At 45.3% G+C, this 17557-nt stretch overlaps 1 protein-coding gene across 2 annotated transcripts in view; it reads right to left on the bottom strand.

The window, feature by feature from the left end:
* TAF4B (TATA-box binding protein associated factor 4b) overlaps window positions 1-16268 on the bottom strand; it is a 76683-nt gene extending 60415 nt beyond the window's left edge. For both annotated transcript variants that reach the window (XM_063326751.1, XM_063326752.1), the window contains exon 1: window positions 15763-16268. In XM_063326751.1, coding sequence (XP_063182821.1) covers window positions 15763-16078 — 316 coding nt within the window. In that variant the 5' untranslated portion in view covers window positions 16079-16268. The remainder of the gene's footprint in view (window positions 1-15762) is intronic.
* Window positions 16269-17557: the final 1289 nt, after the last annotated feature.

Genomic DNA, 17557 nt, shown 5'->3' with positions numbered 1-17557 from the left:
TGTGTGTTGGGTTTAAAGAAGAAAAAAAAAAAAAAGATCAAGCCATAACCACATGCTTAGAAACAGCTTTACATCCTTCACATCTAAAAGCATAGAGGATATTGCAAGACAACACAAAACTTGGTATAAAATTCTTTAACGTCAACATATTGCCATTTACATAGCACACACAAACTGAGACTGCAAGAGTAGCATCTGGAGCGATGCTCTCCTTTCCCAAGCAGCCTTTACTGGATGGGGCAGATGCACAAGACAGTTCCATATGCAGAAAAACACTGTTACTCCATCTGACAACTCAGCTTTCTCCTCCTCCACTGAAGCCTTGACTATAATTATATTTAGGTACAGATGGATCTTTTAATTTAATCAATGAATAGCCGGAATCATACAAAACCTATCCGATTTCTATTTTTCTTTTCATGACATCTTATTTAGACAGTGATTCACAGCATATGATTTATCACCAGTCAAAAAAGGGCATTTTTTCCCTTATTCGCATCACATCCTTATGCAGATCCTAGAGGAAGAGCAAAATCTGATGACACCACACATTTTGATAGCAATAGCATTTGTCTCTGCTCTAGGTCTACATTCAGGGTAGCAGAAGTGTTGCTACTAGAAGTTTTAAGCTTTTATTTTCTAAGTTTGCTTAAAAATGCCACTGCTAGCTCTGCTCTTTGAAAAGGCACACATAAATTTATCACTGAATTCCTTTAGAGATTTGGAACGCATTAAGTCTTTTGTTTTCATGTATTTGGATATTTTGTCACTACTCATTACATTTGTTCTTTAAGGCAAACTGTCAGAAGCACAATTTCTACTTCTCTGAATCATAGGCTGCATACTAGAAACAGCATTGTTACCAGTCAATTCGATTACAGGGTTGGGGTTTTTTTGCACTACTGTTCTGAAGTTTCAGTTAGCACTTGCCAGAGATGGAGATGCTACTTGAATGGAGATGCTACTTGAAGAGTATCCCATCCTCAAGTCACTTGAATAGGGAGTTTCCAGCAGACTCCACTTGACAGGAAATTAACTCAAGAGACAGAAAACTAGCAAGCTTATGCAAATACAATACAGTCCATATGCAAATATATGAACAACTTAAAAAAAGAAGTAAACAAAAAACAACCACCACAAATATTAATAAGTCCCAGTAGCCCCTTCACATTCTACCACAACTGCAATGATCCCCGACAGCACTATACCCTGAAATATAAATCAACTTTCCTCCTAGTGACAGGATTAGTCAATACAAGGACATCCATACTTCATCAAAACACTGTAAGATAACTTTAGACTTATTCTTGGTGAGAGCATCTACACAAGAAGTCACCTAAGGCCACTTGTCATGCTATAACCCCAGCTGGCAACTAAGCACCACGCAGCCACTTGCTCACTCTCCCCTGGTGGGATGGGGGAGAGAATCCAAAGAGTAAATGTGAGAAAACACTCATGGGTTGAGATAAAGGCATGTCGTGGTTTTGGTTGGATTGGCCAATCAGAACGACAGATGGCCTTTCCAACCCCCCGCACACCAAGAAAGGAGAGGAAGAGATAAGGAGATTTACGAGTTCAGAAAAAGAACTAAACTACTTTAATGAAAATAATAATAAATAAGAAATTAGTAAATAATAATAGAATAATAAAAATTAAAGAAAAAAGTATACAATGTATACAAAACCGTATCCAGCTCCCAGGATGACGATCGCATCACCAGCAGACACAGGGAAAGTCCCAGACTGGAGTCAGCAACGGACAGGAGCTGAATTCCAGAACTAGAGTGAGGAATGCTCAGATCAGGATCAAAGACAGACGAACAGACAGGGTCCTCCTCAGACATCGGCCATTGAAGAGCGAGCGAGCCAGAGCCGCCTTGCCTCTTTGATCCCTCAGCTTTTATACTGAGCTTGATGCAGATGGGGTGGAATACCCTGTGGTCAGTTTTGGGTCACCTGTCCCGTCTGCTCCTCCCTGCAGGTGGGACCCCTCTGCGCTCCTCCGCTTCCAACCCTCTAATGGGCCAAACAGCGAAGTTAGCTGACCTTGGTTGTTATAGCAATAAGTATAAGCAAGAGCCTCTGTGCGTACCATTCCTTGGTATAGCCAGGTCTTATCACTCTGAGAGTGAACAGTTTCTGAACAACGTGCTGTTAGTTTCAGACTTTAGTCAGTTAGAAGAGGCCCAGCTAAAAAGTAAAATTACAAATCAGAAAATTGGTTCCGTTTTACCTCAAACCAGGACAAGGCAGTTTAACAGGTAGAGCAAAAGCTGTAGACACAAGCAAAGCAAAACTAAACAAGGAATTCATTCACCGCTTCCCATCAGCAGGCAGGTGTTCGGCCACCTCCAGGAAAGCGGGGCTCTATCACACGTAACGCTTACTTGGGAAGACAAATGCCATCATGCTGGAAGTCCCCCGCTTCCTTCTTCTTTCCCCTGCTTTATATACTGAGCATGATGTCATCTGGCATGGAATATCCCTTTGGTCAGTTGGGGTCAGCTGTCCTGGCTGTGTCCCCTCCCAAATTCTTGTGCACCCCCAGCCTGCTCACTGGTGGGGAGGTGTGAGAAGCAGAAAAGGCCTTGGCTCTGTGTAAGCACTGCTCAGCAATAACAAAAACATCTCTGTATTATCAACGCCCTTTCCATCACAAATCCAAAAACACAGCCTCATACTAGCTACTATGAAGAAAATTAACTCTGCCCCAGCCAAAACCAGCACACCACTCCCGTGCTCATAGCCTTGATTGGAAAATATGACTAAGATAATGCCTGTTTACTTCCATATAAGTTACAGTAAGAACCTGTTCCACTTGGAACAAACAATTTCCCTGTATTTGTTCCACTTGGCAGAATTTTTAATATGGTGGCAGCCTTCTCCTGGCAGTAGCTTTTTGCAGTGGCTAGCAAAATTAGAACTCCAAAACCAATATTATAGTAATCTACTAACTACTGCTTTTGTAGGTTTAATACTGTAAATGCCTGATGCTAGCACAAATAAAGCTGAAGGCAAATTTGAAAGGACCGTCATAGCTACAGATCCATACGTCACTTCAAGCATGAAACGCAGTTTTGGGCAGTTACAGCCTAACTTCACGAAGTGACAGTAAACTGACACACGGACTTTCTGAAAAAGTCCGAAAGCTGCTGAGAAGGGCATTTATTTTTCACTTCTGGTTGCCGCAATTTACTTATAATTTTTCACAGCTTAAAAATACCCCCAATCTTTTAATAATTCCTTTCTGCCTTGAAACAAATGCAACAACCCAACACTGAAGTCAACAGTGCAGGCTCCAACAGGAGGGACAAGAGGTTTCTTCTGGTGTAAGAAAAGGTTCCAAAGCACTCAAACCCAACGTCTGAAGTCTCATACACCAGGTACAGCTGCACGTGAGTGAAATGAGGGAACAGCAGGTGATGGTAACCTTGAGGTTCTCAATAGAAAGGTCACATAAACAGACTGTGCAGCTACCAAGATGCTACTATCAGAAATGAAGAAAAGTGGAAGAATCCACATTCTTGACTTGGGGAGGGGGGTAAAAAAAGGCAGTATTTCTTATCAAGAGCTGTTTTTACATTCACTGGAAGGCAATTCTTGCTAAACTAAACCTTGAAACAGATGAGGTCCTGCAGTCATTGCAACTCCACACGAAAACGGGGGGGAGGGCGGGAACGGAACCTCTCAACAGTTGAAATGGTGAAGTTTCAGCTAACACCGCTCAGCACAGCATTTAAAAAACAGAAAAGACATCTTCAATGTCTGGCCTTAAGTTAGTTAAGTAGTTACAGTTGGTGCTGAACAGCAATCAGCCATCTTCATAACACCAAAGGTTCCCTCTTTTGGGCAGCACTTCCAAGAAAGCACCATTTACAGGATACGCGGTTTGATAGTTTTACTGAAGTTGTTTCAGAGAACAGGAAAGACTTTCTCACCACTCATGCACTTTGATAGTAAGAGTAAGGTACAATCCCTTTGGGGCTACAAGACTGTTCCTATTTTCAGATGACGAGCAGAAAACTGAAGTGACCAGTTACCAGCAGGGATTAGTTCTTGCGTGCTTTGCTGGAGGACTCAGGTGTCTCTTGCAGGTTACCAAACAGCCCTTTTTACAATGAATTGAGACTTCTGTCTCTAGATATTCTGCCTGTTCTGCCAAAAACATCCTTTGGAAAGTTACTTCTTTTTCTTGACTGCCAGAGAAAGCAGTTAAAATAAAATCCACTATTTCAGCCCTTTGTTCCCTGCAGACCTTCCTTCGGCTGCAATCCTGCAGGAAAGCTGGAAAGGAAGGAACCAACAACTGGAACCCAGCTTGGCTCCCTCCAAAGCTACGCAGAAAGAGCCAAGCTATAGCTTCTCACCTTGAAAAGGTCTCCCTAAGATCTATAACCCTTTCTCTCCAGTGACCTGCCTTCTCCTGGAACAGGGGCTCCAAGAACCATGCCTCCAGAAAGAGCACCCAGCAGCCTCCACACAGAACAGCCTCTACCTAGGCACACCACTAGTGCATGCCATGGAAAACCAGAGGCCTTCTATTAAAATTCCATTTGCTGCTCAAACTTGAGATACCGCCACTGTAAATTTTTGCTGCCCCAGCACCACCAGCCAAGGAAATCCAGCTTTTTCTGAACTTGGTTATAATGCACTTCAAATTTTCTATGCTGTAGCATCTAACCCAGGAACCAAGAAACACAGGTTAGCAGGAGGAGCAGCTTCCAGATACCTCTTCATTGTAACTACTGACAGAGAACCAAAAACTCACCAGAGACATGAACAAGATGCTGTGGGATCATGGTAGAGATCTGTTTATGCCCCTGTACATCAGGCCACCTGCATGGGCTTCACTGTATTTCAGGGAACAGTGTTAAGGAAACCACGCTGTTGTTAATGTAAAGCAGTGCTGCCAACTGAAGCTCAGGGTTTCATCCAGCAGCACTGAACGCCAACACATGCTAAAGGCATCCCACCACAAGGGCAACTTCCACCATTAAATTTCTACCACATAAGACAAGCCTGAGGCCATTTCTGAAGGCGGACATCCAGAAGGACTTTCCTGAGATGAACCAGCCAGCAGCTGTGTTCCAGTGGAGATGCTCCACATGCTGTTACATCTGAAGCTGAAGTTGTCAAGTTAAGCCACCACTTCGATTACATGGTTTCCACCACAACTGCTCAACAAAACAGCTCTTTGGAACTGCTGGCTGGGGAGCAACATGGGGAAATGAAAAGAAGTTTCCTGCTCCTAAAATAAAGTACAAGCAAGAACCAACTGCATTAGACCCAACTCAAAAGCTGCTTTCAAAGAAGGGTAAATTTAGTTTATTTCAAAAAAAGGGATGCCTGCATGAGGTATGTCACTTTAACACCAATTAAAAATACAGGGCTAAGTGAGACTTTCAGGTCCCAAATCAATAAGCGAACAGTTTTAACAACAACGTTTTAAAACAACAGTAATGTTTAAGTGCTCTCTGTTCCTAAACAAATCAGATTCTTTCTCTGAACTACTCAAAACAAAGGGATAGCTTTTAAGGCACTTACAAGGTAAGACCACGTTATAAAGGGGGATGCTTTAGTAGGAAACTGAATGGCAGCTAGAAAGGAATCTTGGTTTTAAGTTTCTGAGCCTGACTATTCACGATGACTCGAAATTCAGAAAATAAAGGGTCAAATACTACTAATCCATGCAACAGCTTTGAAAATACTTTTTCCTCTCCAAAAGCATCCTTTAAAAAATATACTTTTTTCTTCTTCAACCCCATTTATTGAGTCCCACACAACAGGTCACTTAAAAGTTCCAAAACCACATTACAGGACTGAATAAGACAGGCAGAAAATGAACATTAGAGACATTGACTGTTTAGGCAGTGATCATATCCAGATGTGTTATGTTGTAGAGTGGCTGTAAAAGACTAAAGAGGCAGAAAACGTTAATGAAATACTGTGAAAAACATGATAGATAAGCTCGATAATGAAGTGACTCAACTTTTACATGATTTAAATATTTTGGGGCTGTATGTTTTCACATGAAGTATGGACTGTACAACATGGAGGAAAAATACTTATTTCCCATGCCCCTCACTTGATACTTGCGTTTTCCTAGATGTCTACTGCAGATGAAGAAGCAAAGACAACAGTCCAGTCTGGAGGCAACAGCTAGCTGTGCTTCTCACTGTCTTAGGAATGAAGACAGAATGAAGATCTGGCAACCATCCGAGGTTACCTTGCCACAGGCTCCCAGTGATGAGTTCTAACTTCTATTCTTAAATCAAATACAATTGACTTTGGACAACTGATCTTCTGGGAAGCCACGAAGACTGGCTTTTCTTGAGAAAACATCTCTGATTGCTCTTAGATTTCCCAGACAAGCAGGACAGAGGGCTCATCTACACCACATGGGTCATGTTGGGTTGTTCAGCTTGTACACTACATCCACAAAGTATTTTACTCCATACGACAAATCATTCCAGCCTTCAGAAGTCAATTTTAGTTGATGGAAGAGGAATTCAGCATTGATCAACCCATAATCAACACTGTTATGGCAGCAACCAGAACTACTCACCAGGTGCCCAGGCCCTTAACCAAGATATTCCGTTCACATTTCATTTCACTAAACAAATAATTACACATCCCAGAAATCACCCTCTGCGCCCTTTCCCTCTGTTCCAGGGAAGTTTCTATACCAATAGGTCTTTGTAGCAATGGCTCGGGACCAGTGACTAGCATGTAGATACTGCAGTGTCACAATGAGATGCACAATTTTGAGTTCCAATAAAAGGCACTTCATTTTCCCCACAGACATGTAATTCATTAATTTCTATGTCAAGAGAAAAGTTCAAAGGGCATAATCCCAATATGCTTTCATGCTACAAAAGAACACGGGCTAAATAAAATACAATAAAATGTTATACCCACAAATGTTTTATAAAAAGAAGCTGATCGCACCTTTGCCAGCTGCACAAATGTCCCACTGCAGATTCTTGTAGGCTCTGGCCTACAACTTTTAAGGTTGCACCAACCTCAGATGTCTGACCGCATCTCACCTTTTCAAAACCAGGGGCTAGCCTCACTCACAGGCATCTCTGTCCAGTTGATAACACTGTTTCACTAGCATTACCATTTCCCAGATTGCCTGGGCTGCTGTGAGCAGCTTTTTAAACCACCACGCACCCATCAGCAGCTCAAGAGGCATACAGCCCCAGCAAAGGTTGCTGCCTCCAGTAACTCCAACCTTTCTCTAGCAACGTTCTGTGCTAACTGTGGGCACCAGCTCCTGAGACATACAGTACAGGCACAGCCTTTCCATGCAGAGGGAGCCAGGAAAGGGATGAAGATATCTCATCTAGGCAGGATGAAGCAGAGACTGATAACCTGTTGTTTCAAATGGTCTGGAATAATGGACACCACGTATCTTTCCGAAGAGTCACAGAATCACAGAATGGTCAGGGTTGGAAGGGACCTCTGGAGATCATCTAGTCCAACCCCCCTGCCAGAGCAGGGTCACCCAGAGCAGGTTGCCCAGGAACACATCCAGGTGGGTTTTGAATGTCTCCAGGGTTGGAGACTCCACCACCTCTCTGGGCAGCCTGTTCTAGTGCTCTGCCACCCTCAAAGTAAGGAAGTTCCTCCTCATGTTTAGGTGGAACTTCCTATGCTCAAGTTCGTGCCCATTACCTCTTGTCCTGTCACTGGGCACCACTGAAAAGAGCCTGGCCCCATCCTCCTGACACCCACCCTTTAAGTATTTATAAGTGTTGACAAGATCCCCCCTCAGTCTTCTTTTTTCCAGACTGAAGAGACCCAAATCCCTCAGCCTTTCTTCATGAGAGAAGTGTTTCAGTCCCCTAATCATCTTGGTAGCCCTTTGCTGCCTAGTCTAAATAATGTTCCCTCTCCCTCCCTTCCTGCAGGAACTAGGCACAAAGTGCTAAAAATGCAAGAATCTGAAGCCGAGTTTCACACACTGTGTAATCAGTAAGTCTTAGCCAAGCTGTCGGAGGCTAGCTGCTCATCAATGCAGTTTGGTGCCCAGATGGGTATCACTATTTAACAGACTAGCAACTGGGCCCCCATAGTGCTGATGCCTTTTCACAGAATACAGGCCCACGTTTTAGAGCTAAGAGTCCTCCTCGACTGCACGCACAGTTGAGCTTCATTACTTGAGAATACACTTAGATCCATGCAATTTACAGTTCTAGTAGAACTCTCATGCAAAAATATAACCATCCCAGTTGCAAGGTAGTATACATTTTACTTACAGCAAACCACAGATGTCTATACCAACCATCTAAAAAAAAAATCCGGACGTCGCATTGATTCTTGGAGGGGCTATAAACAACTGACAGGTCATAGATGTTTTTTAGGCATTATTCCAAGATGGCACTACTGTTTCTATTCAAATTCTAAGTGTATTTATTGCACTTGAATCCCAAGCGTTTTTGTTTTTATTGTGGGTAGGCATACGGGATTCCCAGCCAATGCTGCATTCCACAAGCAGAGTCTTATTTGATATCGTGAGAACATGTAGCTCTTGTCCTCGGGCCATGTCTTTCAGCATTGGGATCATTTCCAACCAGCATTTCCCCATCTCATCTTTGTGGTTTGCAACTTTGCTGCTTGAGGCTTGATTGCTCTCCTGTCCGAGTAATCAGACAGTTCCAGGATAGTCTACAGATAAGATGATCTGACTTCTTGAGTTCTCCAGGACACAAGTTACTTCATGAAGGAGCTTCAAGTATTTGCAGAGGACTCAGCTGATGGCAGTGAAATAGTACCTCAAAGGAGCCAAAGTGACACTTCCCTATTTTCAAGACAAAGACAATTCCTACTGCACTGGAAAAGGCACTGAATCCTTACACGACACCCTCTTCTAGTTTGCTGTGTACTCCTAGCATTCACTGAAGTTAAATTCTTTAAATAGCGAGTTAGATGCTCAGCACATTGCAGTCATATAGAGAGCAGAGCTTTCTAAGGACCAGAAGGTATGCCAGTACCCTGCACTTACCATTTCTAGAACACTGTGAGCTATTAAACTGTTACAGAGAAATCTGAAATTTACAGAGTGTTGAAGTATGAATCTTAATTTTAAACCAAGAGATGCTATAAGCATTAACTGGTGTCTTGGTAGACTTCTAGTAAAAGACAAGATCAGTCCCCATTAAACCTCTGTCTCATTTCAATAAGAAGAGAACCAACTCGATTAATCCAGATTAATTTTGCAATGGGACACTTGTTTCCTTGGTGTTCACATGGGGACCAGCAGGAGGTTGAATTCCTCTAAGAGTACACATTCACTACTCTGTTGGATGGATTTTCACTTATTTCAGAAGGGCAAGCAAGGGCTTAACGCTGAATTTTAACACTGATTACCACCCTGCTCTAGGTGGGATTGAGCAAAGAAAAATTCTTGTAGAAGACAGCAAAACCTTCATGGAAGTATTACCTTCTGTCTACACAGATACTGTGGAAACTGTCACCAAAACCGTGTGATATTTGTCAAGTGGCTAGTACACAAGCCATATATAAAAGTGTTCTGAACACACTTGCCCCCTTCAACACACACCATTGGCTACACCAAGCAGACTGCCCAGTAATACACCACCAAGCAGTCATCTGGGCCTGGCTTCGAACTAGATGGCAACTGCACTTGGGAAGCCGCAAGTGAAAGTCTTTAGGTGTTGTGCCAACCAGGGCATGCTGTTTCACCCACCTGTTAACCTAGCCTGACATCCACACAAAGACCCTTGATTTCCCAGGCCACTCCTAGGAAGGCAACTGGTAGCGTGCACTAGAAGAGGTCTGCAAACACGAGCTATGAAAACCAAGTGCCACCATAATATCTGACTGTTCTTAGTTCACCAAATCACCCCAGTAAGATCACTGAGCTTCACGAGTTCTCCAGCCTTAACACGCTCTAGATTTGCTTGTTGGCAACAAGAATATTCCACCTGCTGCCATTTTTTACATGGCTTCAGTTGTGATCAGAGACATTCCACCTCATTCCAGCATTTTTTTTTTCCACTTCAAGACACTAGTGGAAAAGATCCAGTAGTGGACTTCATTCTAAAGGTGACCCAGATGGCAGAACAGACCTTAAACCTGACAATTTGAATAGCAAGTCACTTAGAAATGTCTATTGTCATCTTTTCCACTTTGCAAATTATACCCATTTTTCTTCTGAAATTATCACAGTTTTCAGAGAAGTAGCTTCATGGAAAAAGAATTCCAAAAAAAGTACTTGGCTTTGGGTTTTTGTTTAAGTGGTTAGAGCAGTACAAATTATTCATCTTTGATAGTTTTCAGAAGCTTTGCAACTTACAGCAAAACTGTAACATACAATCCTACCCACTAAGCACAGGCATGACAAATACTTGGTTCTCTAAGATAACTTGAAAAAATCTAGTGTTACAGACTACTCAAAATAACAACTCATGAGCTTACCTACTTTTTCAGCATCTTTGGGAAAAGAATACTGAAATATAATTAGTATTTCTTCCAGCTGTCACTTGTTTGTGTATGATGCTATTTTTACTGCTACAAACTGAGAGGTCTTTTAAATACTGCAGAAGCAACAGAAGCCATGCTCACATTCTCTCTCTTTAAGGATAAAAACACAAGTTTACTATTCACCAATCTGTAGCTGTAATTCTTTGCAATACACTCCAATTGACTGTAAAATCTCAACAGCATTTAACATTAATTTTACTGAGCATCATATTTCAGTGCTTCAGTATTCAGAAGGCATCTGTTTTGTTTGTGAAAACCATAAATCTAGAAGTTAGCTTTATATCTTCTGCCAAGGTTTAAATCATAATCCCCACAGGGCTGTGCATTTAATGATATGAAGGCATTGTTTTGCTAGACACATTCAGTCCTGAAAGCAAAATCAAGTCTTACAGAGCAGCTGAAATGTCTACTGCTTACAGCAGAAGACATTTACTCACTATTTTTAAAGTTTGACTTAGCTCCTCAAGTCTGCCAAAGCTTTGCTGACCCCTCCTCAGAAAAAATTGACTGGTATCGCCCACTGTGAAGAGAGAAGTTTGCAAATGTATCCTGATAAACCCGCTAAAAAGAGGACACTATTGGGATATAAAAGGTTGCAACCATGTATTAATTAGCCCCAACTAGTTGTCCTACAGCACTAGGATTATGCTCAGACTTCATGAGATTATCAGCATCCAGAAACTGCAGACTTTGAAGGAGTCTGGATTTTTTGTCTCGTTGAAACAAGGAATCTTTGGATAGACTCCTCCAACCGTAACAAAATATAAACTAAGTAGTATTTTAAAATGAGCACTTTCTCCTATTCCAAAGTGAAGGACCAGATGCAAATGTGAAAATATCAAATTCCATATCTGGTTTTACAACCAAGAAACAACAACTTGAAGAGGGCGACTCAGAGTACTGTGCTTGAAAGATATTAGGCCAACTTCAACAGCAGAAGGTGGCAGCATCCAGATATGTTTACGAGCCCTTACCTCTTTCAGGTTACCTTAGTTTCTCTATCCGGTTAAGAGAAACCCAACAAGATCAGGCTCTGTACCACCCCATATAGCAGTTTTGGGATCCCTGCATCAGCTCTCTCCCTCCCACCCACAGGTGTTCACACGCTGACTGCCTGCCTCTTGCCATGCAGCCCTGGCCACCCGCCATGAACAGCGGTTGCACTTTCTGAACAGTCACCCACTATCAGCCTAGATAAGCTGTAGGCAGCAGAGAACCTGCCAGGGACAAGCCAAAACATCCAAGTGAAAAAAAAAAAAAAACTGAGCTGCAAACAGAAAGCAAGAACCTGTACCTGCTGCCATTCCCCTCCAAGTCAAGTCCAAAGGAAACTTTATAAGGCAGCCATGCCTTGCACCAGCTTACTACTGCAAATTAAGGCAGGCTTGGGGCAACTTCTCTTTGCTGACACCACACTTGTTCAGGGACATTGGTATTAGCAAGAACGGAATGCACAAAACAGAAATACCCATACCAGAGGCAGCTGATGCTACAGTGAAGAGTGCTGGTAGCTGCTGTCATAACCCTGTAACCAGCAGCAGTGGCATCAGACAAGCTTTGTGAAGAGATTTCTGCTGTAAGCAGATCCTAAGGTAACAACTGAGGATCCCTAGCATCTGGTTGAGTTCTGTATTTTTTCATCCCTCCACAAGAGAAGCAGATACATCTTCTAATTGCCCTTTCAATGGCTGCCTGTAACAGGCACGCCAGGGGTAGAATGAAAGCCACAAGAGTAGACACAGAAGTGACAAAAAACTAAATTCAATAAAAGTAAAGAAGAAAGGAAACCAAGTAACAACATTCTCCTTGTTATTTTTATGCTCTTTTTCCACCTTCCATTTCTCCAAAGCAGTGTGGGGCACAGAGACACTAAAGTGAGCTACAGACATTTGTCATGGCCCATGGAAACCTTGTCACTCCTTGCTCTTCACAAGCCTTTAACTATTTCCTCCTGTTAACAGCACAGCCCAACCATTTTTCCCCCCTCAACATTAAGCCCAAGTTAACATTTCTTGTTAAGCAGATGGTCCATGACACGAGACATCTGCAGTTTTGCGAGCATCAGCACAGACCACTCAACCAGCAGAGCTGAGGTCTGAGGCAGTACCACACTCGCCATGCTGGTCTGCTCTCTGCCAGTCCCGTGGACTGCTACATGCAAAGCCTTCTGAAATGCTGCTAACGTGTTCCTGTCAACAAAGAGGGCAACTGAGGAAGGGTCCCTTTGGTAGATCATACAAGTTCCCTCCATTTAGGAAGACGCAGCCCAATCATTCAGTCTAAGAGCTGATGGTATGCAAGGTCAAAATTCCACAACCAAACTTTAAAGGCAGAATCTGTCCAGCTGAAGGTGCATAAAGGACACAGTCCCCAACTGGAATCCTACTGCGTACTAAAACCCCCAGAGGTAGCCAGCTGTAAGCCGGGGGTGGACTCACACCTCCTGACTGCTAGTACAGGAGATATCGTGAGGGTGAAGGAGGAAGGCCTTGAGTACCAGCACTGGTCTAACAGCTGGCTACTTAGCTGAAAACCAGCACTTTGTAGAGGAAAATGTAGGAATGTGATGAAAAACCCTTGTTACTAATGAGCAACCCTGGGTCCTGCAAGATCTAGAGAACTTGTGAAGCTCAATGATCTGTCCTGGGTAACCAGGTAAAAGTGGCACTTGACAGAGGGACAATCCATGCTCAGAGAGCTGAGGAGTCAGATGTGGTCATCTGCATTTCCCACCTCCTGGCTTTATTCTGGGCAAGAGGGAGGGGGAAGCAGGGATGGAAGAGAAAGAACAGCCTAAATCCATTACTTCTGTGAACCTCCACTGCCCTTCAAGCCACAGTGGCCAACGTAGCTCCAGAGGTGCCATTCCTTCCTGCAGCCCAGTAGAAGCACAGGAGCAATGCCTGCTCCCGGCCACAAGCAGTTCACGAGCGCTTCAGGATGAGCAGTAAGGGCAGTGCTGCCCAGGCTCCCTCAGAACAGGCCAGTTCAAATACCTCCCTTTGAAACTCAGCGGGAGGATGCTTTCTGTATGCATTTTTCTTAGAAGGTGCCACAGGTTGAACGCTGTTATTTTAAAGCCAAGTGCATTCTCTCTTCTGTATCTTGTCCTGCACAGGTAGATTTTGCAATTTACTTGAAATACAAACTTTTCAAGCTTAAGAATTTGGTGGTTTATTCCACTTTCTTTTTTAAGTATATTAACACTTGTAGATTTGATGCTATTCACCCTGCATTTAAATTTCTGAATGATTTTATTATTCATTAAAAATTGAAATCACATATAAGACAGAGGTAGATTACTAACAATTACTCAAGCCAGAATGCTTTTTTAAATTGTCAGTAGGGCAATTATTTAGACGAGTTTCCCTGAAACATTGATCCATTTGAAATATGACAACTTCTACGCTCCTCCTGGAGCATTAGACTCCATACAGTTAATTTACAATGCTGCACAGGACCAGCACCTCTGAACTTACAATACAAAGTCTGCTTGCCTTGTTTCTTGTCCCAGAAGCAAGGAAAACAAGCTGATGCAACTAAAGGGTAACATTACTTTTGTTACATCTGCCTACTGCCACCATACAAGTCAGATGACATTCATCAGGATACCCTGATGTAATCAAACCCAAGCTACTAGGAAAAACTGAAGTTTTGCTAACTTGTAGTTCCCAAACTACAGGCAACTCACATGAGCATTCACCTTCACAGAAAGATGTTTAACTAAATGCTAATACATTCCAGAAAGCAAAAATGTTAGAACCTGAAGATCTGAGGGGCTCCACTACAAAAAAATATAAATATATATATATTTCCATCATGGTTCATTTCAGAGGAAAGTTGTCAAGGATTTAGACTCATCCTTGACTGCTGACTACCCAGACATTATAGCATCATGCAAGTGCTGGGAAATCTACAGTGAAACTTACTGATTAAAGACAATATTTTTTTAAATTACATTAGCATTAAATATTTCCTTGAGAGGTGCATGTCTTTGATAAAAATACAGGGGAAAAAAGAGGAAAGAAAGGAAAAAAAGAAAGAAAAAAGGGGGGAAAAAATCAAATATGCACAAGCAGCACTAGAATTGATGTAAAACCAGTCATCCTTTTAAGCAACATCCTACCTGCAAGTAATTGCAACAGATGCTCCAACAAAGGAACTGTCCTGTCAGGAAATAATGATAGCAACAATAGCGATAAAGTGATTACGTATCTTTGGGGTCTCGATATAGCGAGACTAAGAAGACCAGTGGAATCCGAGTCACTTTCATTTTTTAAAAAGTATTTAAATACAGCCTGACAGGGAAGAGTGTGAAGTTTAGGACCAACAGCACCTTCCTTCTTCCTCTTGTGAGCAAGTGCAGGTAGGAGCCCTGGCTAACCCTCTGCTGCTATCCAAAGTATTAAGCCACCTTTATCAGCACTACGCAATTCCTACCTTGATGTTTCCTTTGCCGCTATAGGAAGTACATCTGTAAGGGTGGTACCTCCCTAAACTCTGTTTGCTTTATAGAAAAAAAAGCGTTTCAAAGGGCAGCATATAAGGAAATTTTAAGATCACGCTCCTTATGCAGGGTAATATTTTGTTTCCGTAACGGTTCGCGTCGGCCTGGATGTAACAGGGAAAAACAATTCTTGGCGGGGGAGCGAGGGCTGTATGACTTGCACCGTAGGTGGGAGTCGCTCCGCAGCCGCTAACCCACGCTCACGCTCCCCCGCGTTACCCCTTCGCCCAAGTTCCACGGAAGCCCCAACTAGCCTTCTTCAAGTCGCAAATTAAGGTAACTCGCCGACGGAGTTTTCGGTTAGTCCTCCCGCCCCTCGTGCTGCCCAGCAAAGTGAGAAGTTGCCTTAATCCAGAGGCTTCCAGATCCATCCTCCAGATACGCTATAAGCACCTCGGATGCCATAAGCATCCCCAGTGTTACATGCCTTAAACCCGTGTACGTTCCCAACGCCCCGCCAGACAGACACTCTCCCCCCGCCCCCCCCCAATTCCTAGAAGTTTGGGGCAGAAAAGCAACTTGCCCTAAACTTTTCGGCACACGCGTGAAAACAGCCCCGCGGGGCACCGGCAGCTGCCGCTCCCGTCCCGCCCCCACCCACCCGCCCCACGCCGCCCTGCCCGCCCGCCGCCGCTAGGGCAGGGCGAGGGGCTGCCGGCTGCCACCCCGCGCCCTCCCGACCTGGGCAGCGCGACATGCCAGGTTAAGTCGCGACACGGGAGCGGGGCGGCCCGGCGGCTCACTCACCTGGGGGCAGCTGGAAGTTGGCCGGCACCTGCAGGGTGGCGGTGGGCGGCCCCTTGGGCGCCACCGGCCGCGGGCCCGTGGGGGCGACCACCCGCGCCACCACGGGGGCGGCCGCCCGGCGGGGCCCCGGCGGCGGTTGCGCGTCGGCGGAGGGCGCCGGGCCGCCAGGCACCTCGCCGGGGGGGCTGCCCCGGTCGGGATCCGGGCCCGCGGCGGGGGCGCAGAGGAGCCCGGCGGGCGGGACGGAGGCGGCGGCCGCCTGCTCCGGGTGCCCGCCGGGCATCAGCCTGACGGGGGCCGCCGCCGAGGTGCTCATGGAGGAGGAGGTGGAGGAGACGGCGAGGGGACGGGCGGCCGCGTCGCGTCGAGCCCCGCGCCGCCCCGCAGCATGGCGGGCGGGGGGGGGACGGACAGGGACGCTCAGGCGCTGCCCCGGCAGGCGGCTCGATCGGAGAAACACATGGTGGCCCCGCTCCGCCGGCCGCCGCGCACGTGGGCCCGCCCGACCCGGCCTCCCCTGCCGGCGGCGGGAGGGAGGGAGGGAGGGCGGGACGGAGGGAAAGGAGGAGGGAAAGGAGGACGGGCGGAGGGCGGGCCCACTCCGCCGGCGCGGCCCTACTGCGGCGGCGCCCGGCCCAGCACGGCCCCGCCCGCCCCTCAGAGCGCGCCCGGCCGCGGCGAGCTGTCCCTCAGCGAGCCCGCCGTGTTTACAGAGCCATGCGGACGCCGCGCAGGCGCCGAGGGTTGGTTCCCCCGGCTGGGTGGGCGCTGAGGAGAAAGTTGGCGGCCGCCGTGGTCCAGCCCCGGGAGAAGGCGGCGGCTGGCGGGGTCTCGGCCCGGGGACCCGCCAATCCCCGGCTGCCGTCCTCTCTCAGAGCCCCGTAGCTGAAGCGTGGGTGATGGCTGCGGAGGTGGAAGCCCCTGAGGGTACCTGGGGGCTGCAAGTGTCCTCGGGGCTTCCCTTAACGACAAAATGAGCTCCAGCAAGTGCGAGAGGTTCCCCCCCTTCGCCATCAGCTCAGGACCGGGCTGAACCGTCTGGCAGGGCGAAAGCAGCGGCTACCTGTAAGGATGAAGGGGACCAGGTCGTCTCATTCGACCTTCACGCCCAGGGCTCGATTTGAAGAAAGGACATGCAACTCGCTCCCCTTGCAAAGCAGTCGTCATCCTTACAGGAAACACACAACATACCTTTTAAAAACAATTCAATAAACTAAAGGTTTTTGCTCATTTGATAAGGGTATCAGCATGACTTTCAGTAATCCTGTTTGGAGGTTTTTACTTAACCGTAGCCAAGTTTGGGCTAAATTTCAAGAGGTTTCTGAAGAATGCTTATGCACGTGCTTCTCTTTACCCAAAAAACTTGAGACCTGTTGCTCATCTGCACAAGTTGAGCACAGTGTAAGTGATTACAAAAACCAAGGCCTGGTGTATGGTTCATTATATGTGTATGAAAAGCACAAAGTCCAACAAAATGTTAGGAGAGCAAAAAATTATTTTCATTTTAATTACTCTCATATTAAGCATCCTTTGCAACTATGTTTATCAGGTAGAAATGCACACAAGAAATTCTAATACTTGAGGATACACTGAAAATCATATAAAACATGAACAGAATGCAAAAAAATACACAACTGTTTTCCATGCCCTGATACGTAGTCCCATGCACTGCTGCTTACAGGTTTGTCAGACCACCGGAGCAAAGGAAACGCTCCCCTCTTTGACCATTTCCGTTCACAGCCTTGCTCGATTTCACAGTATTGCTGCTCTAAAATGCTGCCAGCAGCAGCTGAAA

The sequence above is a fragment of the Chroicocephalus ridibundus genome, chromosome 2, assembly GCF_963924245.1.
Source record: "Chroicocephalus ridibundus chromosome 2, bChrRid1.1, whole genome shotgun sequence".
In the NCBI taxonomy this organism is placed as follows: domain Eukaryota; kingdom Metazoa; phylum Chordata; class Aves; order Charadriiformes; family Laridae; genus Chroicocephalus; species Chroicocephalus ridibundus.
This window is presented reverse-complemented; position numbering and strand designations above follow the sequence as displayed.